The following is an 18,228-nucleotide window of genomic DNA, read 5'->3' as shown; positions in this document are numbered from 1 at the left end:
AGTAGCAAACTGATTTCAAGGGGGCATAAGATACATTTGGGGAAATAAATCAAGGAACACTTAAGAGCTTGTGCATTGTATAGATACAATATTTTTATTCATGTACAGTTTTGGATATCAAGCAGCTTAATGTGTATTGGTGTGGTAAAATTGGAATTACCTTCATTTGAAAATATTAAATGTTCCCTTTGTATTAATAAATGTTTTTGTGAAGAAAAAACAGGCTTAAAATGAACTTCAGGTAATGAAAACATGTTAGATTTCAGTATATCCAGTGCCCTCCAAGAATACTAAACTCTTAGGATCTTTTAAAATTTTTTGTTATAAAACAGATTTTACTTTACAGCATTGGAATGTATTTGTGTCTGATAAAGTGACAGATGTTTGTCAGTAGATGCTTTGGAAAGATATGTCCTGAGGCCCCAGTTCTGATTTAGTCCTGACCCTGCCAAGATCACTGGTCTGTAGGATCTCCAAAGTAGTTTAGTTTAGGAGTTGATCTAGTAGGTAGATTGACTTCACTTTATTTGAAGTGGGTTAGGAGCCTGTTGAAATGACACTCTACCTCACTTACCTATTTGTCTATAACAAACCTCCCCAAACATAAAACCTGTGAAACAGCAACCCCTTATTTGTTCATAAATTGGTGGCAGTTGGTACTAAGCTTAGCTGGGTGGTGGTCTGGTCTCTTGGTTTGGGATCTTCCATGTGGCTACAGTCATCCATTGCTTTGATGGGGGCAATATGTCTTCATTTCCATGTCTGGGAAACTCAGGTCAGATGGCTGAAACAGCTGGGGCAGTTGGCTCCCTTCTCTCTCTCTCTCTCTCTCTCTCTCTCTCTCTCTCTCTCTCTCTCTCACCACGTTGTATCTCATTTTCAAGAAGGCTTATCCAGGCTTACTCAACAGCTTAATCTCAAGGTTCCGAGAGGGTTAGAGAAGCTGCAAGGTCCCTTGAGATCAAGACTCAGAAGTCACACAGTGTCACTTTGGCTTTATTCTGTTGGCTGAAGTAAACCATAAGGACATCCTAGGTCCAAGAGGAGGAAATGGATTCCACCTCTAGACGGAAAGATTGACTACATGGCCGAGGGACCTTCGTCAAGGGATGGGAAACATTCTTGTGGCTATCTTTGCAGATAATTCACCATACATTCCAAGATTTAATCTAGTTCTTTCTAATGCCTTGGAATTTCTTGGAATAGACATAGCCTATGTTGTGCAAATTTTGTGCAGTAGGAAGAAACTTCTTTCTTTTTATCTTTAATTTTTTCACAGCCTACTGATCCAAGTAGGGGCTGGATCATAAGCCCACTGGGAGAAAATCCTTGGTGGACTTTATTAATAGCTGCTATTCCAGCTCTGCTTTGTACCATTCTCATCTTTATGGATCAACAAATTACAGCTGTGATCATAAACAGAAAGGAGCACAAATTGAAGGTAATTTTAAAATTTTGTGCCAGGTTTTGTAATTTCTTCAAGAGTTTGAAGTGCTTTCGTAATGACTGGAACATTAAAGGATGTGAGATGGAAGTTAATTTCTTCTCTGTTTATAGAGTAATATAGTATTGTAACCTAAAAGAACAGCTTAGACTTAACAAATACTTCATGTTCATTTCACTTTTCAGAAAGGAGCTGGCTATCACCTTGATTTGCTTATGGTTGGTGTTATGTTGGGAGTTTGCTCTGTCATGGGACTTCCATGGTTTGTGGCTGCAACGGTGTTGTCAATAAGTCATGTCAACAGCTTAAAAGTTGAATCTGAATGTTCTGCTCCAGGGGAACAACCCAAGTTTTTGGGAATTCGTGAACAGCGAGTTACAGGGCTAATGATTTTTGTTCTAATGGGCCTGTCTGTGTTCATGACTTCAGTTCTAAAGGTAAAATCTCTTTATTGCAATATTTTAAAATCTTTTTTGTCAAAAAATTTATACTCGGTTGTATGAAACTGAAACCTGAAAATATCTAAAATTTGTTTCGTTTCCTGGAATTTACTTGGAAAATAGTATTCTGGTATATGGTGTTTAGCATAGTAGGCATTTCAGTGTTATATGTGTCCATTTTAGAAATATGTAAAATGATAGTATTAAAGACTATAGAGTTTTGGAAGGAGTTAATTCATGGCTTAGTTATGATCTAAAAGAATAGTATACCAGGGGATTTTATAGGCATCTTAGAGGAAGTAATAGAGAATTATGATTGACATAGTTATTTGACCAAAATTTGAAAATAATTGCTATTAATTAAATAAATGTATTCTTTCTGATCATCTAAATGAAATAAAGGTAGTAGAGCTCATTAGAAAACAAAACAGCTAATATTATAAATGAATCATGCAGGAAATTAAACTTTATGTTAAATATCTTTTAGTCACATCTGGTCTTTATTATACATATCCTAATGAATCTAGTGATTAAAAAATATAACAATAGAAAATATAGCTAATATCTAATCTGAAATTTTCTTTTCATTGTGGAAGAGCTCAACTCCGTTTTTTCCCTTGGTGTTTTAGTTATTGCAAAGAAAACTATAAAGTAAAGAGTTGTGTACATTTATAAATTGGGGAAAAAACTTGGAGGGTGTATGTATGTTATTAAATAAAAAAAAAATTAAAGTTAAATACTAGAATTCTTTGGCCTTCATCTCATCAACTTTCTAGTAACTGACTAATTCACCAGATATTTGTTGAGTACTTACTGGGCTATTAAGACTGGAGAAATAATAATAAATAGGATATATTATTGTCTGCTTTTCAGAACTTGGCAGTCTGGTTGGTGGAACAGATAGGTAAAGGGGCATTTACTGCATTGTGGTGACTGTATTGTTAGAAGTACTTGGCAAAAGGAGGAGAAAGATTTAGTGCACTCTTAGGGGGATATTGTCCCCTACTAAGGAAGGTTGCCTTTAAAATTTTTGAAGTATTCACTGTATATAGGCAGAAAAATTCAAATAGAACATCAAGAAAGCCCTAAAATGAAAAGTTAGTCTCCCTGTTTTCCATTCTTTCTAAAAACAACTCTCCAGGGGTAAACTCTTTTTAACATCTTTCTTTTTTAAGTTATATTGGTGGTTACAACCATTATAATTCATAATTTTAATTTTAATTTTCTCTCAAAGTTTCTCAAAGTTGAGTCTTAAGGACGACCTCTGGGAGTCCACAAAAGCAGAAGTATTTGGGGAGCATGTCCTCAGTATTCCTTTGAAGAACATAAAGGGTCCTAAGACTAAAAAGCTTGGGAGCCTGTCATATAAGGTCAGACGTTTTATGAGGATTTAGCGTACTTAGGTGTCCACCAGCCAGTCTCCCTTCCATCACCTGCCTTTGGTTGACTGTGTTTTTAGTTTTATTGTAATGGTTACCAACATTTGCATTGTATGCCGTAATTATAATTAAACTGTCCATGCTTTTTCTGTAAGTTAGATCATAAAAATGTAAACCCTCTGGGAGCACATAGTATTATAATGACATATATGTGTTCACTGAGGACTAAGCAGGCTGATCTGCCTGCATGGAGGCAGAAATAGACCCTATTTCCTCCCTAAGCTCTTGTCACTGCTTGAAGAGTAACTGCCCAAGCCTTAGGGCCCAATAAGTTTTCTTAGCACCTATTACCTTCCCTTACTTTAAAAAAAAGAATTGCATATACCACTTCCACTTTTTCTTACATCTTTTTTATATTTTATTTTTTGCATTGCCAAAGGAATTCCTAGAGTAATTTTTTCATATGTGGTGCCATGGGTGGTAAACTTTCAGAGTTCTTTCGTGTTTCAAATTATTCTCACATTTGATAGATAGGTATACGTACATTTCAGTGTTCAATATTGTTTTTCTTTGAGTCTTAAAGTCATTGTTTCCTATAGACCAGTGGTTCTAATAATATGTCTGATATCTGTTTGGTTTTTGTAATTTCGGAGGTATTTTTTTCCTTTCTAGAAGCTACCAAAATTTCCTTTTTACTCCTGGTGTTCTGAAATTTCACTGGGATATTTAGGTGGACAGATGGATAGGGACTTTCATTCACCTTACCACTCTCACTGTGGGCCATTGTTCTCTGGAAACCTGTGCTTTTGATTATGGGAATTTTGGGTCAGTGTTTATTTTTTCTCTTCTCTCTGTTAACTATTTCTTCAACTTCAGGTCGACAGATATTAGACCTTCTGGATATGTTCTCACATTACTATCCTGCGCCCTCACTCTTAATGAAAATTTCCTGTTTTTCTTAGATCTCTTTAGTCTCATCAAAATCAATATTACAAAATTAATTATTTTGATAATTATACCTTTAAATTTTTAGAAGACTTTTTCATTCTGATTATTTACTTTCCCTAGCATTCTGAAGTTGCTTTTTGGATAAAATATTCTCCTGAAATTTCCTGAGGATATTTATTAGATTTTTAACTTGTTTTCTTCTCTTTCTGTAGTACTTTTTCCTCCTAGGCTTCTTAGGAAGGACATACTCAGTTGTTCAGTGGAGAGTGAATGTGGTTTTCCTCTGTAGCTGTTAGGTCTTTTTTCTTTACAGGTCTCTTTCTTGGTGCGAGTGCTGCTTGTGGTTTTTGAGCAGGTGGATGGAGCCTGTTAATGGCTTTCCTGTAGGATGCCTACGCATGGTAGGGAGGCAGTTGGGATCCCTTTAACTGCCAAAGTAATAAGGACTTTCTTGGGAATGGAGTTCAGTGATTCTATTAGTAAATGGAACTATTGTATAATAGCTACTATATGGTAGTGATAGCAATGATAATAGCTCATGCTTTTAAAAAATTTTTTATTAAGTTTTTATTTTAATTCCTGGCTAAAGCTTTATGAATGATTGATATGCGTTGTGTGCTTTTCTGAGTATTTTAGTGTTTGAAATCCTTTAGTCTTCCTGCAATCTGTTACAGGAATGATAGCGTAGAGAGGGTAAGGCTCAAGAAGAGCTTACCTGGCTTCCTAAACCAGGCAGTCTGATTGTAGTGCTCACATTCTTAACCACTGAACATTTTCCCGTTTCAGGAAGAAACATGTAGAAGATAGTTTTTCAAGGAGGCTGTTGTTTATTAGCATTTTTCTTATTTATAGAAAAGTTAGGTCTCATCACTGAAAGATCTTTTAATTCTGTCTCCATATGTACTCACTATGTTTTTGTGTATTTTATTGCTATGAAATTGTTCTAGTAGCATGGGTTCTAACTGTGGTCCTTTCACTTACAGTTTATTCCCATGCCTGTCCTGTATGGTGTTTTCCTTTATATGGGAGTTTCCTCATTAAAAGGAATCCAGGCAAGTCTTAAGTAGTTAATGATTTCGTAGAAAACCTTAAAATGTATTTTAAATTTGCAAAGATTGTTTTTATGATGGTAGTGATGTATTCTCAACTCTGATATTCTGGGAGGCAGGTTAGCTGATGACTTCAAATCCACGTTTTCCAAATGATTATTGCTTACTACATATTTTTCCCTCAAGAATGAGATCGTGAAGGAGATCATCCTTACCTGTTTTTAATAGAAGCCAATGAAAGGCCCTGTAACTATCGATAAAGACTAGTATAGTAAGAGAGGGGGATGTTGAGGACTGGAATGGTTAATACTTGCCATTTGTGCGGTCCAATACAGTTTATAAAGCCTAGTACACAAATTATTTTCTGTGATTCTCAAAACAACATTGTTAAGCAGGATAGGAAGAAGTATTAATATTGTCAACTAAGAAACAGAAACAGAGGGACTTACGGACGGTTCTTAACCAAGTAAGCAATGGAGCCAAGGTTAGAACCCAGTGATTTCCCTACTCTCTTGGTCTTGTTTATAATAATTCCTGGAAAACAACCTGATAAAATTTATTAAAAAGTTCTTCATGTAGAACGTGTGGCTCTGAAAGCACTGTTAGCAGCACGTGGCCACCTCCTGTCATGGAAAGCGTATTGTCTGATATTGCCAGCTAATGCTGGCAAGGCTTCTCAGAGATAGCATCTCCATTTTTTTCAGTAGTGCTGGGTCTTCCCTCCACTGGTCAAGGAATGATCTCATCAATTCACTATATTTTCTTTTTTTTTAATTTTTCTTTTATAACTTTCTTTTACAAGTTTGTGAGATCTTACTCCTAGTTTATAAATGAGGAAACTAAAGTTCAAACAGACTAAGGAATTTGCTCATAGTTTCCTTTTTGTTGGGTGAAAGTTCAGTAATTGTTACTTCAGGCTATTTTATAGAACGGGTAATGTTAGAGTTGGAAAGAACCTTGGAAATTGTTGCTCTTTTATTGTACATATTAGAAAACAAAGTCAAAGAAAGTAAATGACTTGCGCAATTGATTATAGCAATAAATTTATTTATTTTAATCCCCCAGATTAAGACATTTTGTGGTTTGAGTTTTCTGATTAAATTAATTGCATTAATTTGGAATGATTGCCTTGATTTTTGCCCCCCTCCTTGGGACCAGATGTTCTGTATTGAAGTATTCTCCTATACTGTCAGGACATATCGAGGAAGTTATGGTTTAAATCACAAAACTCTAAGGTTGTATATAATTTCCTAAGTAGCAGAAATGATACTTTTGTTGAAAACTTTTTCTTGCTTTGTTTTGTTTTCCATTCAATACATAGTTTTTTGACCGTATAAAATTATTTGGAATGCCTGCTAAGCATCAGCCTGATCTGATATACCTTCGTTACGTGCCTCTCTGGAAGGTCCATATTTTCACAGTCATTCAGCTCACTTGTCTGGTTCTTCTGTGGGTGATAAAAGCTTCAGCTGCTGCGGTAGTTTTTCCCATGATGGTAAGGCTTTTTTTTTTTTTTTTTTTTTTTAACTTTTTCAGACTTTGTCACTAGTTAATAACTCTCCTGTGTGTTTCAACAGTATTTTACTGACATTTATCTTAGTAACATAGTGTGGTAATGTATTAGTAATATTTATATTTGAGAAAGGGAATAGCCCATTTTAAGCACCTTAGGTGTTTCAAAATAGGAATTGGCCCTTTTGTAGCTTTAAACCAGTCGCTTTAGAAACTGAATTTGCTTTTTATTTTCTACATTTTTGTTTGTTTTTTAGTCCTTGGGCTATAGAAGGCTGTTTTGTATTTTTAAACAACTTTAGAATTTAGGACATTTATGGAACAAAGATGATAACCAGATGTAAAAAAGCAAAGCAGCTAGAACAGCATAGTTCTTTAATAGAATGTTTCAATACATCTTTCTCAGAAATTCACAGATCTAGAAGTTCAAAAATAATAAAGATTTTAGATGATATTAATAAGACAATATCGTTCACTAAATTATCACAGAATATTGCATTTTGCAAACAGAATATCCATCCTTTTGTACATTCCATGTAAACATTGGTTATGTACTTGGCCACAAAGAAAATCTTAAAAATTAAAAAGCTATAAAAATTATCTAGGTAATTGCATTTCCTGATCACAAATAAATTAGATTACAAACGAATAATGAAAAACACTTAAAAAAATCTAAAGTATTTAGACATTAAATGCTGAAATAATCCCTGGGTTGAAAACTGGGTTAAAAAAACATTGTAGGTATTGCAGCAGAGAATTTTTGATAAAGTCTGTGAGATACACCTAAAATTCATAAGGAAAATGTATACCCTTCACTACATATATTATTCAAGAAGACTTTAAAAAATGCAACCAAATTTTTTATTTGTAAAAGTCAATAATGAACAAACTCCTTCCAAGCTTGAGTAGAGAAGAAAAGAAGAGAGCAAAATAGACAAGATTACGAAAGAGAAGAGACATACAATCACAGCTGTGGAAGAGATTTGAGGGGCTTTATGAAAATACTACATGAACCTATAGAAATAAGTTTGTACGTCTAGACCAGAGGTTGACAAACTTTATTTCTGTAAAGTGTCAAATAGTAAATATTTTCAGCTTTATAGGTCACAAGATATATAGGCACTTCTGTAACAGGAGAGAAGTTTACACAATTTCTTTTTTTTTTTTTTTTTAAGATTTTTTATTTATTTATTCGACAGAGATAGAGACAGCCAGCGAGAGAGGGAACACAAGCAGGGGGAGTGGGAGAGGAAGAAGCAGGCCCACAGCGGGGGAGCCCCATGTGGGGCTCGATCCCAGAATGCCGGGATCACGCCCTGAGCCGAAGGCAGACGCTTGACCGCTGTGCCACCCAGGCGCCCCTCCACAATTTCTTATTGGTGAAACCTAAAAAGTAATTGTACAGTTTTTTAAAATGAAAGACTACTAATGGGAAGAATGGAATTCTTTTCATTTGGGTTAATAATTCACTTGGCTGAGGTTCAAAGTGTTCCCTATCATCAAATCAACTCCAAATGTGCATCTTTAAAAGCTATTTTAGGTCACAGGCCATAAAAACAGGTAGGGCCAGACTTAACCGAAGGGCTGTGGTTTGCCTGCCACTGATCTAGAGGAGATGGATTATTTCCGTTCTATACATACATTTTTCAGAATCGACCCAAAGAGAAATATAAAATCTATGGATCTGTATAACTCACTTGCATACAAGAGACTGGAGAAATGGCCGAAGAGCTGCCTTGGGATCACAGGCCCAGCTGAGTTTTAAAGAACAGTTAATTCCAGTACTTCTTGAATTATTCTAGAAAAGATGGAAAGATCTGCATTTTTTTCTCATGAAACACTAGCAAGATCTTAATAACAAAGGCTAGTAAAGTTATACAGAAGAATGATGGTGATTTCTCACTAATATAAGTGCAAAAAAACCTTAAGATATTAACAAATAAATAAATTCTCAGTGTTTCTATAAGTAATATATCATGATTAAATAGACTGTGATACTTCAGCAGCAAGGAAGAATTTCCAACATAATTAAAGATAGAAAGTTATAAAATTACAGTCATCGTGAATAAAAATTTGTAAATGAGTTCTAATATAGGGAAGCACAGTATTACTGTTATTTGATATGAATTGAAGGTTCTAACTGTGATATAAGAATAATATAATATTTGTTATAAGGAAGAGATAACATTATTTGTAGATACTGTGATTGCCTATTAACTCAAATGACTCAAGTGAAAAAAGACTAAAAGTCCTAATAGAATTAGGAAGAATTTTGTTATAGTGGGTGGTTATAAGAAAACTCACTGGCTTACCAAAAGAAATTTATTATATGATAGCTTTGGATTCTGGAAGTTTGAAATCAAGGTGTGGATGAGGCCATGCTGTCTCCGTAACCTGTAAGGGAACCCTTTGTGCCTCTTCCTAGCTTCTGGAGGTTTGCTGAAAGTCTTTGGCATTGTGTTGCAACTGTATAACTCCAAATTCCCACCTTGTCATGTGGTGTTCTGTGTGTCACTGTGTCTTGATATGACCATTTTATAAGAACACTGGACATACTGTATTAGGAGCCCACCCTACTCCAGTATGACCTCATCTTAATTATATCTCCAACATCCCTATTTCCAAATAAAGTCATATTCTGGGTACTACGGGTTAGGATTTCAATGTATCTTTCATGGGGGACACAATTCAATCCATAATAATGGTGAAGTACATAAAATTAAGACCTGAACAAATAGGAAGATATATCATGTTCTTTGTTTTGCATACTTAGTATTGTAAAGACGTCACTTCCAAGTATGAATTTTATGAGTTTTATTTGCATGTGTGTTTGTGCGTATTCGGAGAGGTTGTTGTCAGTGTGAATCGGATAATTTTAAAGGTTATAGAGAAAAATAAATGCCAGAGTCATAGATAACAACATGGATGGTAGACATGTTCTGTATCTTGTTTGGGTGTGGATTCCACGAATATGTATGTTTGTCAAAAGCGCCAAACTATATATATGATATTTTTCTATTTTACTATATATAAATTGTTATATTAATGAAAAAATAAGGCTATAGTAAATACCAGAGGAATAACAAAACAAAACTAATTAAGAATTCCTGGCTGGGTCCGGGGTGAAGGACTTGATTGTTCCTGTGTTGATATCACTCTGTTGTGATAACTAAATATTTAAAAATTGCTGTCAAGTCAGTGTAGCTAACACAGTATGGAATTGGCATGGGAATAGACAAATCAGAAGAATAGACTAATGAGTCCAGAAATTTATCAGAATATATGAGAACTTACCACTTGAATACCATAAGCAGGTCATTTCATTAAAGGTGATCATTTATTCATCTATGTGGGAAAATTTAGTATGTAGTCTTAGAAGATTTGACTGTGTATGGGAGCTAAGGTTGCTTCTGTAACCAACACCATATTCAGAAAGAAACCATAAATGAATTGAAGATTTAAATGTTAAAATGTAGTAGAAAATTTTGAAAAAAATATTTATATAGTCCAGTGATTGAGGGTAACTTTTCCAAGAAGATAGGGAAACCCAACTGTAAAGGAAAGATTTATTTGACCACATGATAATTAAATGTTTTATATGAACATAGTAAAATCAGATTGTGAACTGGGAGAAAGTATTTGTAGCATATAAGGCAGATAAAATGCTTCCGTCTGAACTACACAGAGCTCTTATGCATTCATGAACAAAAGTCATAAAAATTGAAAACCAGACAAAAGATAGTAATAAGGAAAATGGTAAGAACAGAAGAAACCCAAATGGCCAATGAACATTTGAAAACATCTTCAACCCTTACAGCAGTGAAAGGTAAACAAATTAAAGTAATTGGTGTCTCTTTTTCACATACATAATGGGGAAGTCTAAACCTAATATTGGCAAATGAGTTCTCTAATGCATTGCTTAAGAGATTTTTAAATTTACATCTATTTAGGAGTGTCTGGGTGTCTTAGTTGGTTAAGCATCCTACTCTTGATTTCGGCTCCGGTCATGAGATCAAGCCCTATTTCGGGTTCTGTGCTGGGGGTGGTTGGAGCCTGCTTAAGATTCTCTGTCTGTCTCCCCTCCCCCCCATGCACACTCTCAAAAAAAATAATATCTGCCTATATAATGTATAACGTTTAAAGTCATCATAAAAATTAATAATCTTGTACTGTGAAGATACCATGCTTAATCTGCTTTATAGTTTTATGCAGGATGCAAGGAGTTTATATAGGAAGAGGTTAAAAATGCCATTTCTTTTATATGTTTTCTTTGAGCAGGAACCTTGAGAGATAAATTGGTGACTCAGTTTCTTTGAAATAAGATGGTGTGTGAAGTGATTTTTATTTTTTTTTAATTTATTTACTTTATTAGAGAGAGAGAGAGAGAGTGAGTACACATGCAGGGAGGGGGAGAGAGAGACTTTAACAGACTCCTTGCTGATCGTGGAACGTGAGGCCGGGCTTGATCTCATGATCCTGAGATCGTGACCTCAGCCTAAACCAGAAGTCCGGACCATTAATCAGCTGCACCACCCAGGGGCCCCTGAAGTGATTTTTAAATAAAATACATGAAGTACTTTTTTGTTTTTTTATGATTTGATACTTTTTCTCTCTTTAAATGATATAATTTATGTATTTTTAGATGTTTCTTAATCGTTTCTCCCCAACTTTTTTAAGGTTCTTGCATTAGTCTTTGTGCGCAAACTCATGGATCTGTGTTTCACAAAGAGAGAACTTAGTTGGCTTGATGATCTCATGCCAGAAAGTAAGAAAAAGAAAGAAGATGACAAAAAGAAAAAAGAGAAAGAGGTAAAAAGACCAGAATTTTAAATTTACGCCGTTCACTTGTTTAATATTTCGTACCAAGTAGCAGGCACTCTCGTGGTTTTTACAGGAATCAGCTCCTTTAATCCTCCTAAGAACCTTATTATTATGAAGTGTAGATGCTTCTGTTATTCCCAGTTTACAAATAAGAAAACTGAGGCAGAGGTTAGTAGGTAACTTGTTCCAGACATTAGCTCTTACTCATTTTACCAACTTAAGTTGCCCCTCCAAAGCGCTGACCCAAAAATAACCTTTTAGAAGTTACATATCACATGTGCACTTAATTTTAACAGAGAATTTAGCAGTGTTTAGAGCATAGTTAAAGCATAAGTAACGAAAGCACATTACATAAGCACATTTTAGTGTACATTTTAATTTTAACAGCATTTTAATAATCCGACATATACATAATGACAAAAAAGGACTGTAATTTTTTTACAAAAAAGTACTATTAAGCTCTAGTCTTAACATGCAGTATTATGTACCATTAGTTAATGTGTATACAGAGATTTACATGAATATTTTATTCTGAATTTGATTTTTTTTAAATAACCAGCACAATGCTATTACATAGTAAGAAGGAAAAGTAGACATTGAACATTTAGCACAGATGATTATATTGATTTTAGTATCCTACTCAGTTTTCCCATTAAGAATATTGCTTGAAAATCAAAATAAGAAGAAAGATAATACATTTTAAATATTGTGGTCCTGTTTAAATAGAGATCTCAAAATTACTTTTCCCCCTAATTTTTGAGAGAAAGCAGCATAATTTATACTTTATTACATTGCATTGTATTTATGGAAATGTATTTATTAAAAATTCACAGGCAAAGTTTAACAAACTTTAAACTGGGTTTAAGCCTTGGTATTTTTTTCATAGTTTGGATTGATCATTCAATGCTGATTTATGGCAAAATTACTGGTTTTATGTTTATTTTTTAACAAAAATTATGACTCTTTAATTAGGATACTAACTGGAATACTAGTTTGAATTGAGCCTCCAAAATTTTTTTTTTTAAAGATTGTATTTATTTATTCGACAGAGATAGAGACAGCCAGCGAGAGAGGGAACACAAGCAGGGGGAGTGGGAGAGGAAGAAGCAGGCTCATAGCGGAGGAGCCTGACGTGGGGCTCGATCCCATAACACCGGGATCACGCCCTGAGCTGAAGGCAGAAGCTTAACCGCTGTGCCACCCAGGCGCCCCGAGCCTCCAAAATTTTTAAAAGAGTTTTTTTTTTTTTTTAACTATATTATATATGTAAATGTTTATAAGCTTTTGGTGAATTTTCAAATAGGATGCAATTTATTTATAAAATACGTGGGTTGAAATTACCTGTTTATTATTTTCTCTATTAAGTTAGAAGAAGGTTCAGTGTATATAACAGAAAACAAGCGTAATGGAGGCTTAAGCACAAGAGTTCATGCTCTCATGTAGACGTCTTGGGAAGAGTGAGTGATCTAGTGTGATGGCTCCACGGAGTGCTCTGCAGTGCCTGTGCTGCTGTCCTCCCAACCTCCGCACACAGTCTCCATTCTCAGAATCACCTCATAGGTCAGAATGAATGCTGAGCTTGAGCTCTCACGTTAGCATTAGAGATGGCAGGAAGGAAAGGGGTGGGGTGAGAAAGCAAAATGGGCTCTCCCCTGCTATCCTGTTTTTTAAGAAGTTTTTCCAGAAATGTCATCCAGTAAGTTCCACTTGCATCTCATGGTCACGTGAAGTTGCAAGGAATGCTGGGAAATTTAGCTCTGGTTTTATTTTATTTTTTTTTAATTACTTTTTTTAAAAGCTGGGCATACTGCCACCTACAAATAGTGGGATTTCTAGTGGTAAGAAAGAAGACTGTATGTGCTCTCCCAGTCCATCCTGCCCTGTCCCCAGTAATTATGATACCATGACTTTGGGTCTTGTCTCTGGTATAAGTTGTTCTCTACCTGGGGTGACATTTCTTCTCAGTGTTCATATTTCAGTGTTTGAGAAATTTTTGATTGTCAGAATTAGATGGGCATCCAGTGGGTAGAGGTCTAGGGTGCTATTGGATATCCTACATATACAGGATTGCCCCTTACTACAAATAATTGTTTGGCCCTACAGGTCAGTATTGCTGAGATTGAGAAACCTTGCCTTATCCAAATGAGGTTTTGCTTATATGTCTTGTAATGAAAGCCATCAGATTTCACAAAATTTTGTCTCTTATTATGTACTAATAATTGATGGTAACAGTTATGTAGTTAAATTGATTTTAACATAGTATTCCTGATTAACTTGAATGAAAGTTACCATTTAAAATTTAGCCTTTACAAGTAGTTGTTCTCTTTGGTGCTACAAGTATGTCTTTATAATAGTAAAAGGAATTTTTCAATCATGGCAAATATGTTTAAATATATTGTCAGTTTGGGTTTCTAATTCTTGAAAATGTTATATATTGGTCCTCCTGGAAATATTCTGGGACAAGTAATTTTTTTGTGTATGTGCTCTGAAGGAAGCTGAACGAATGCTTCAAGCTGATGACGACACTGTGCACCTTCCATTTGAAGGCGGAAGTCTCTTACAGATTCCAGTTAAGGCCCTAAAGTATAGGTGAGATAAAACTTCATCTTGTAAATTGTATTTCGTATACACGTTAAGTACATGAATAAGCCATGTAATGCTTTGTTAAAGTAGGGATCTCTATTTTTAAAAGATGACAAAACCGGTGTCTGCCATAAGTCAACTTAAAGGGGGTCCTCAGGAATCTGAAGAGGAAGTCTCACGGTCCTTCCCCTCTGCAGGTTTGTAGGCAGGAGTGAAGAGAAAGCTAGACTTGGACCGGAGCCTTAAACCAACTTCCATGCCTGGCAGACAAGAGTTACTTGTCCGGCATCACTCCTTCTGTTTTAATGAAGTTTAAAATCAGTATAGCTTTTCCTTTTCTGTCCTTTATTAGCCTGCATCAGTGTGTGCTGGAAAATTAACCTTTGTAATCCCATTTTCTGATAAATCTTCCAAATCTTCCAAATTGTGACTATGTTCAGAGGCCCTAGAGCTCAAAGGTGTGACTTGACTGTTGGCAGTGAGTGCTCATATTTTAAAAAAGTTGAGTTCCACATATAGCTTATTATGTATGACTTTGATGATTTACATGTAAATTTAAGAACTAAAGGCAGTGGTAAATTCTGTCTTTAAACTCTGTGTACTTTATTGTAGTTTTAAAAGATTAAAAACATATTATTTCCTATTTCCACATTTATTGTGTTTCTGATTAGCTTTTGATAGTAGAAAAGTCAGTTTTAGAATGTATGTAAGTTCCTTCCCTAACCAGTTAATGGAAAAGTTTTGTTGGTATTTATCAACTTCGGGTTTTTTTCACTTTTAATTGATCTTTATAGTTTTTACAGAGGTCTTATTTAGACTTCTACATATTGATTAGTTTTGATAAATGAATTAATCCAGTAATATTCCTTTAAACTTTTTTACTATTAATTTTCATCATTGGTATTACTCTGTGTCACCTTTCATGATTTTCCCTCAAATCTTTCTTACATACTTTAAACTAAATGCCAAGTATAGACATCTTAATATAGCCAGCTTTAGTCCCCTGCTTTGCTGGGTTCTATAAATGTTAAATGAATTAATATATTAACTTTGTTGTACTCATAAAAAGAGTATAGGACTTGCCATGATGGTTATTAGTGAGTCATCAGTTTGCTGAGATTATTCGCCACTTAATTTCTATAGGTCCTACATTATCACTTACTCAGTATGATTATACATGGGCCGTGACAAATTTAAGTGGAATGTATACTATACTGTCTGATGTTTAACAAAAAGAATGATTATCTGTGTATTTCCTTTTGCCTTTTTAAGTGATGACATAGGCCAAAATAAATGCTGCTTTGCTTAAAATTTGAACATTAAGAATGCCAGCAATTGGCTGACCTATTTATCTGCCCTAATTTAAAATCTTAAGTAACCTTGGATTACTTGCCATGAAAATCAAATGAGATGATAAAGAAAAACATTTGGAAACTGTAAAACTCCATAAAATATGAAACTAACTGATTTAATGTAGACAGATTTTTTCCCCCATCTTGTTTTATTTTGGGGAAAAAACAAAACATGTACTGTCTTTAAAAGTCTGAATTAATTCTACTAATGGGAAAGTTCGTAGAGGGGGACATTTGAAATTAGAAAGTGCTTCAGGAATGTCTCTCTCCAGTTATTTGAAGTTGGCAACCAGCCACAGAAACATTTACTCAGAGAAGGTAGTTTCAAGTTGGTTGGATCTGCCATTGTGAATTTGGGCATTCAAATTTTGTGCACTTTAAAAAAATAGACTTGGTAAAGCACCTTTCCTAGAGATTCTGCAGTGACCATGTCACATTTCTCTGTAGTCTTATATTTTAAATGACCTTTGGATTTAAAGTGTGAACAAAGCTAGCACTTTCTAAAATGACTGCCATTAGTTACTTATCACGTCGCTGCCATCACATTGTGAACTTAAGGCCTAATTCGACATTTGTATTTGTCGCTTATATGCATGAAATAGTACTCTTTTGGTTAGGAAAAAGGACTTTCAAATATATTTCTTTTAACTTCATAGTACTTTCACATTACTTGTGCCTGACAACCTTGAGCCCAAAATTATTTATGGATATCATCGTTGTTGGATTTAGGATCTCGAAGGAATTTTGCAGTATTTTATAAAGACAGTGGTTACATTTATCTCTTACAATGAAAGGACAGTATTTTGTTCCTTTGATTTTGATAAATTTGATAGAATAACACTTCGACATTAAAAATGTGAATGTCAGTTAAAAATGATAAGCTTTTGTGTTATCTGTTCAGATATTTTCAGAACTCTGTTTTTGTTTTTAAAGTGTTGCCTTTCCATCATTTTTTTAATGATTTTTTTAAAAGCTATTAAAAACTAGTTTTTTTTTTTAAATCATAATCTTAAGTTTTCCTTATATACTTTGGATCTTTAGTTGATGAAATTGAAATTTGTGCCAGTTGTAAAAGTTTTGTAATTGACTTGAGGCTGTATTTTTTATATTTACAAGCACATAAATGTATTCTTTTATGTTATTTCAATAATATACTCATAGCCAAGATGATCATCATTGGCTTCATTGCCAATTTAATTAATCTTACTCCTAGTTTTGATTATACAGAAAGATGTAATTCCCCATGAGACCTTTATAAAACAGAACTCCTGAATTCTGATATTTTGCTGGACTTGGTTTAAGTGCATGACAAAGAGTTTTCTCAATTTTAAGTTGATGAAGACAAATATTATGTAAAGAGTGACAATATTAATGCTTTTGCAAGTTCTGAATACTAACCAAAAAGTGTATTTGTTCTTCAGTGTTGATCCCTCAGTTGTTAACATATCAGATGAAATGGCCAAAACTGCACAGTGGAAGGCACTTTCCATGAATACTGAGAATGCCAAAGTAACCAGATCTAGCACGAGGTAGCTGTAACTCTTTACGCATTTTCTAACTAGCCAATTTTCAGTTGACTTATGGATAGATAGCTATTTCATAAAACCATTAAATGTAACTCAGTTTGCATAAGTTATATTCTCTTAACAAAACCAGCCTTCTTTTCTTCTTTCCTCCTTCCTTTTATCTGTCTATCCATCATTTTACTGAATACTGGAAATCAGGTATAAGTGCCAATAGGTTTTTTTTAAAATTCATAATTGCCTATTTCCAAAAAAGCATTTGAGCCATTTTATAATAAAAACGAATATATCCATTTGGCAGTATGGAATAAGTATATAAAAGATCAGAAACCGTGTAAAGAAAGATAATTACTAGGGGTTACATAAATACTCTTAAGTGAACACTACCTCCATCATGCTTTCTGATGGTCCAAGAAAAAGGACAGCCATGATTGTTTTCCTTGTTTTGTTTTAGCCTGCCATTTCTTCAGGTGAGGTAAGCATTTTCCTAGAAGATAGTTGGAAGAAATTTTTAACCCACAGATATAAACACCATTCAGTTTTATAAGGGACCAAGTATTCCATAATAATTTTCATGATTCCTTTTTTAGATTTCTTGTTAGGAAGCCATTTTTTCTTTCTTTCCCCCTCATTTTGAGGCCTGAATTTAAGGGATTCTAGTTTGATAACCATGAGTATTTTAATCCCTTGGGTCTGTGTTGAAATGAGGTATTATTCTGCAGTGTATTCAGTCATTCCTATTCCACAAATACTCTGTGTGCACCTTGTGCCAGACACTGTTGCGTGTCCATATACTTGGGCGTCAGGTCAAAACTTCTCTGGGCAAATGGTCACTAGCTGCTTCTGATTGGTTAGTTACTGTCTTTTGATAATAATTGGTTAGGTTTTATTCATTCCTTCCTCACCTCTTCTTAGAGCTTTGCTCCTCCTTAATCTCTGTTATCCCCCCACCTCTTTTTTTTTTTTTTTTTTTTAATCATTTCTTGACTTCTGATTCTCTAAGCTGGACTAATTCCTTTCTTCTACCTTTGATCTTAAAAGTTTTTTAAATTGAACTCTTTGTCATTTTGATTATTCCATGTAGCTAGAATTTAGCTTGATGCTCTTTTTACTCTTAATAATTTTTCACACCCTCTCAGCACTTGTGGCCCAGATTATTAGTATAGTTATAAATGTA

At 34.4% G+C, this 18,228-nt stretch overlaps 1 protein-coding gene across 10 annotated transcripts in view; it reads left to right on the top strand.

Annotated features, from left to right (window-relative positions):
* SLC4A7 (solute carrier family 4 member 7) overlaps positions 1–18,228 on the top strand; it is a 107,620-nt gene that overhangs the window by 84,361 nt on the left and 5,031 nt on the right. For 7 of the 10 annotated variants that reach the window (XM_048216139.2, XM_044383346.3, XM_044383347.3 and 4 more), the window contains 7 exons: positions 1,280–1,441; positions 1,630–1,881; positions 5,195–5,263; positions 6,582–6,755; positions 11,450–11,581; positions 14,085–14,182; positions 16,950–17,057. In XM_048216139.2, the coding sequence (XP_048072096.1) occupies positions 1,280–1,441; positions 1,630–1,881; positions 5,195–5,263; positions 6,582–6,755; positions 11,450–11,581; positions 14,085–14,182; positions 16,950–17,057 (995 nt within the window). The remainder of the gene's footprint in view (positions 1–1,279; positions 1,442–1,629; positions 1,882–5,194; positions 5,264–6,581; positions 6,756–11,449; positions 11,582–14,084; positions 14,183–16,949; positions 17,058–18,228) is intronic. The other 3 variants (XM_026496884.4, XM_044383348.3, XM_026496882.4) reach the window with 1 other exon arrangement.

This window comes from Ursus arctos, unplaced genomic scaffold (genome assembly GCF_023065955.2).
Source record: "Ursus arctos isolate Adak ecotype North America unplaced genomic scaffold, UrsArc2.0 scaffold_20, whole genome shotgun sequence".
Classification (NCBI taxonomy): domain Eukaryota; kingdom Metazoa; phylum Chordata; class Mammalia; order Carnivora; family Ursidae; genus Ursus; species Ursus arctos.
Note: the sequence above shows the minus strand (reverse complement) of the source record. Positions and strands in the feature narration are given on the sequence as shown.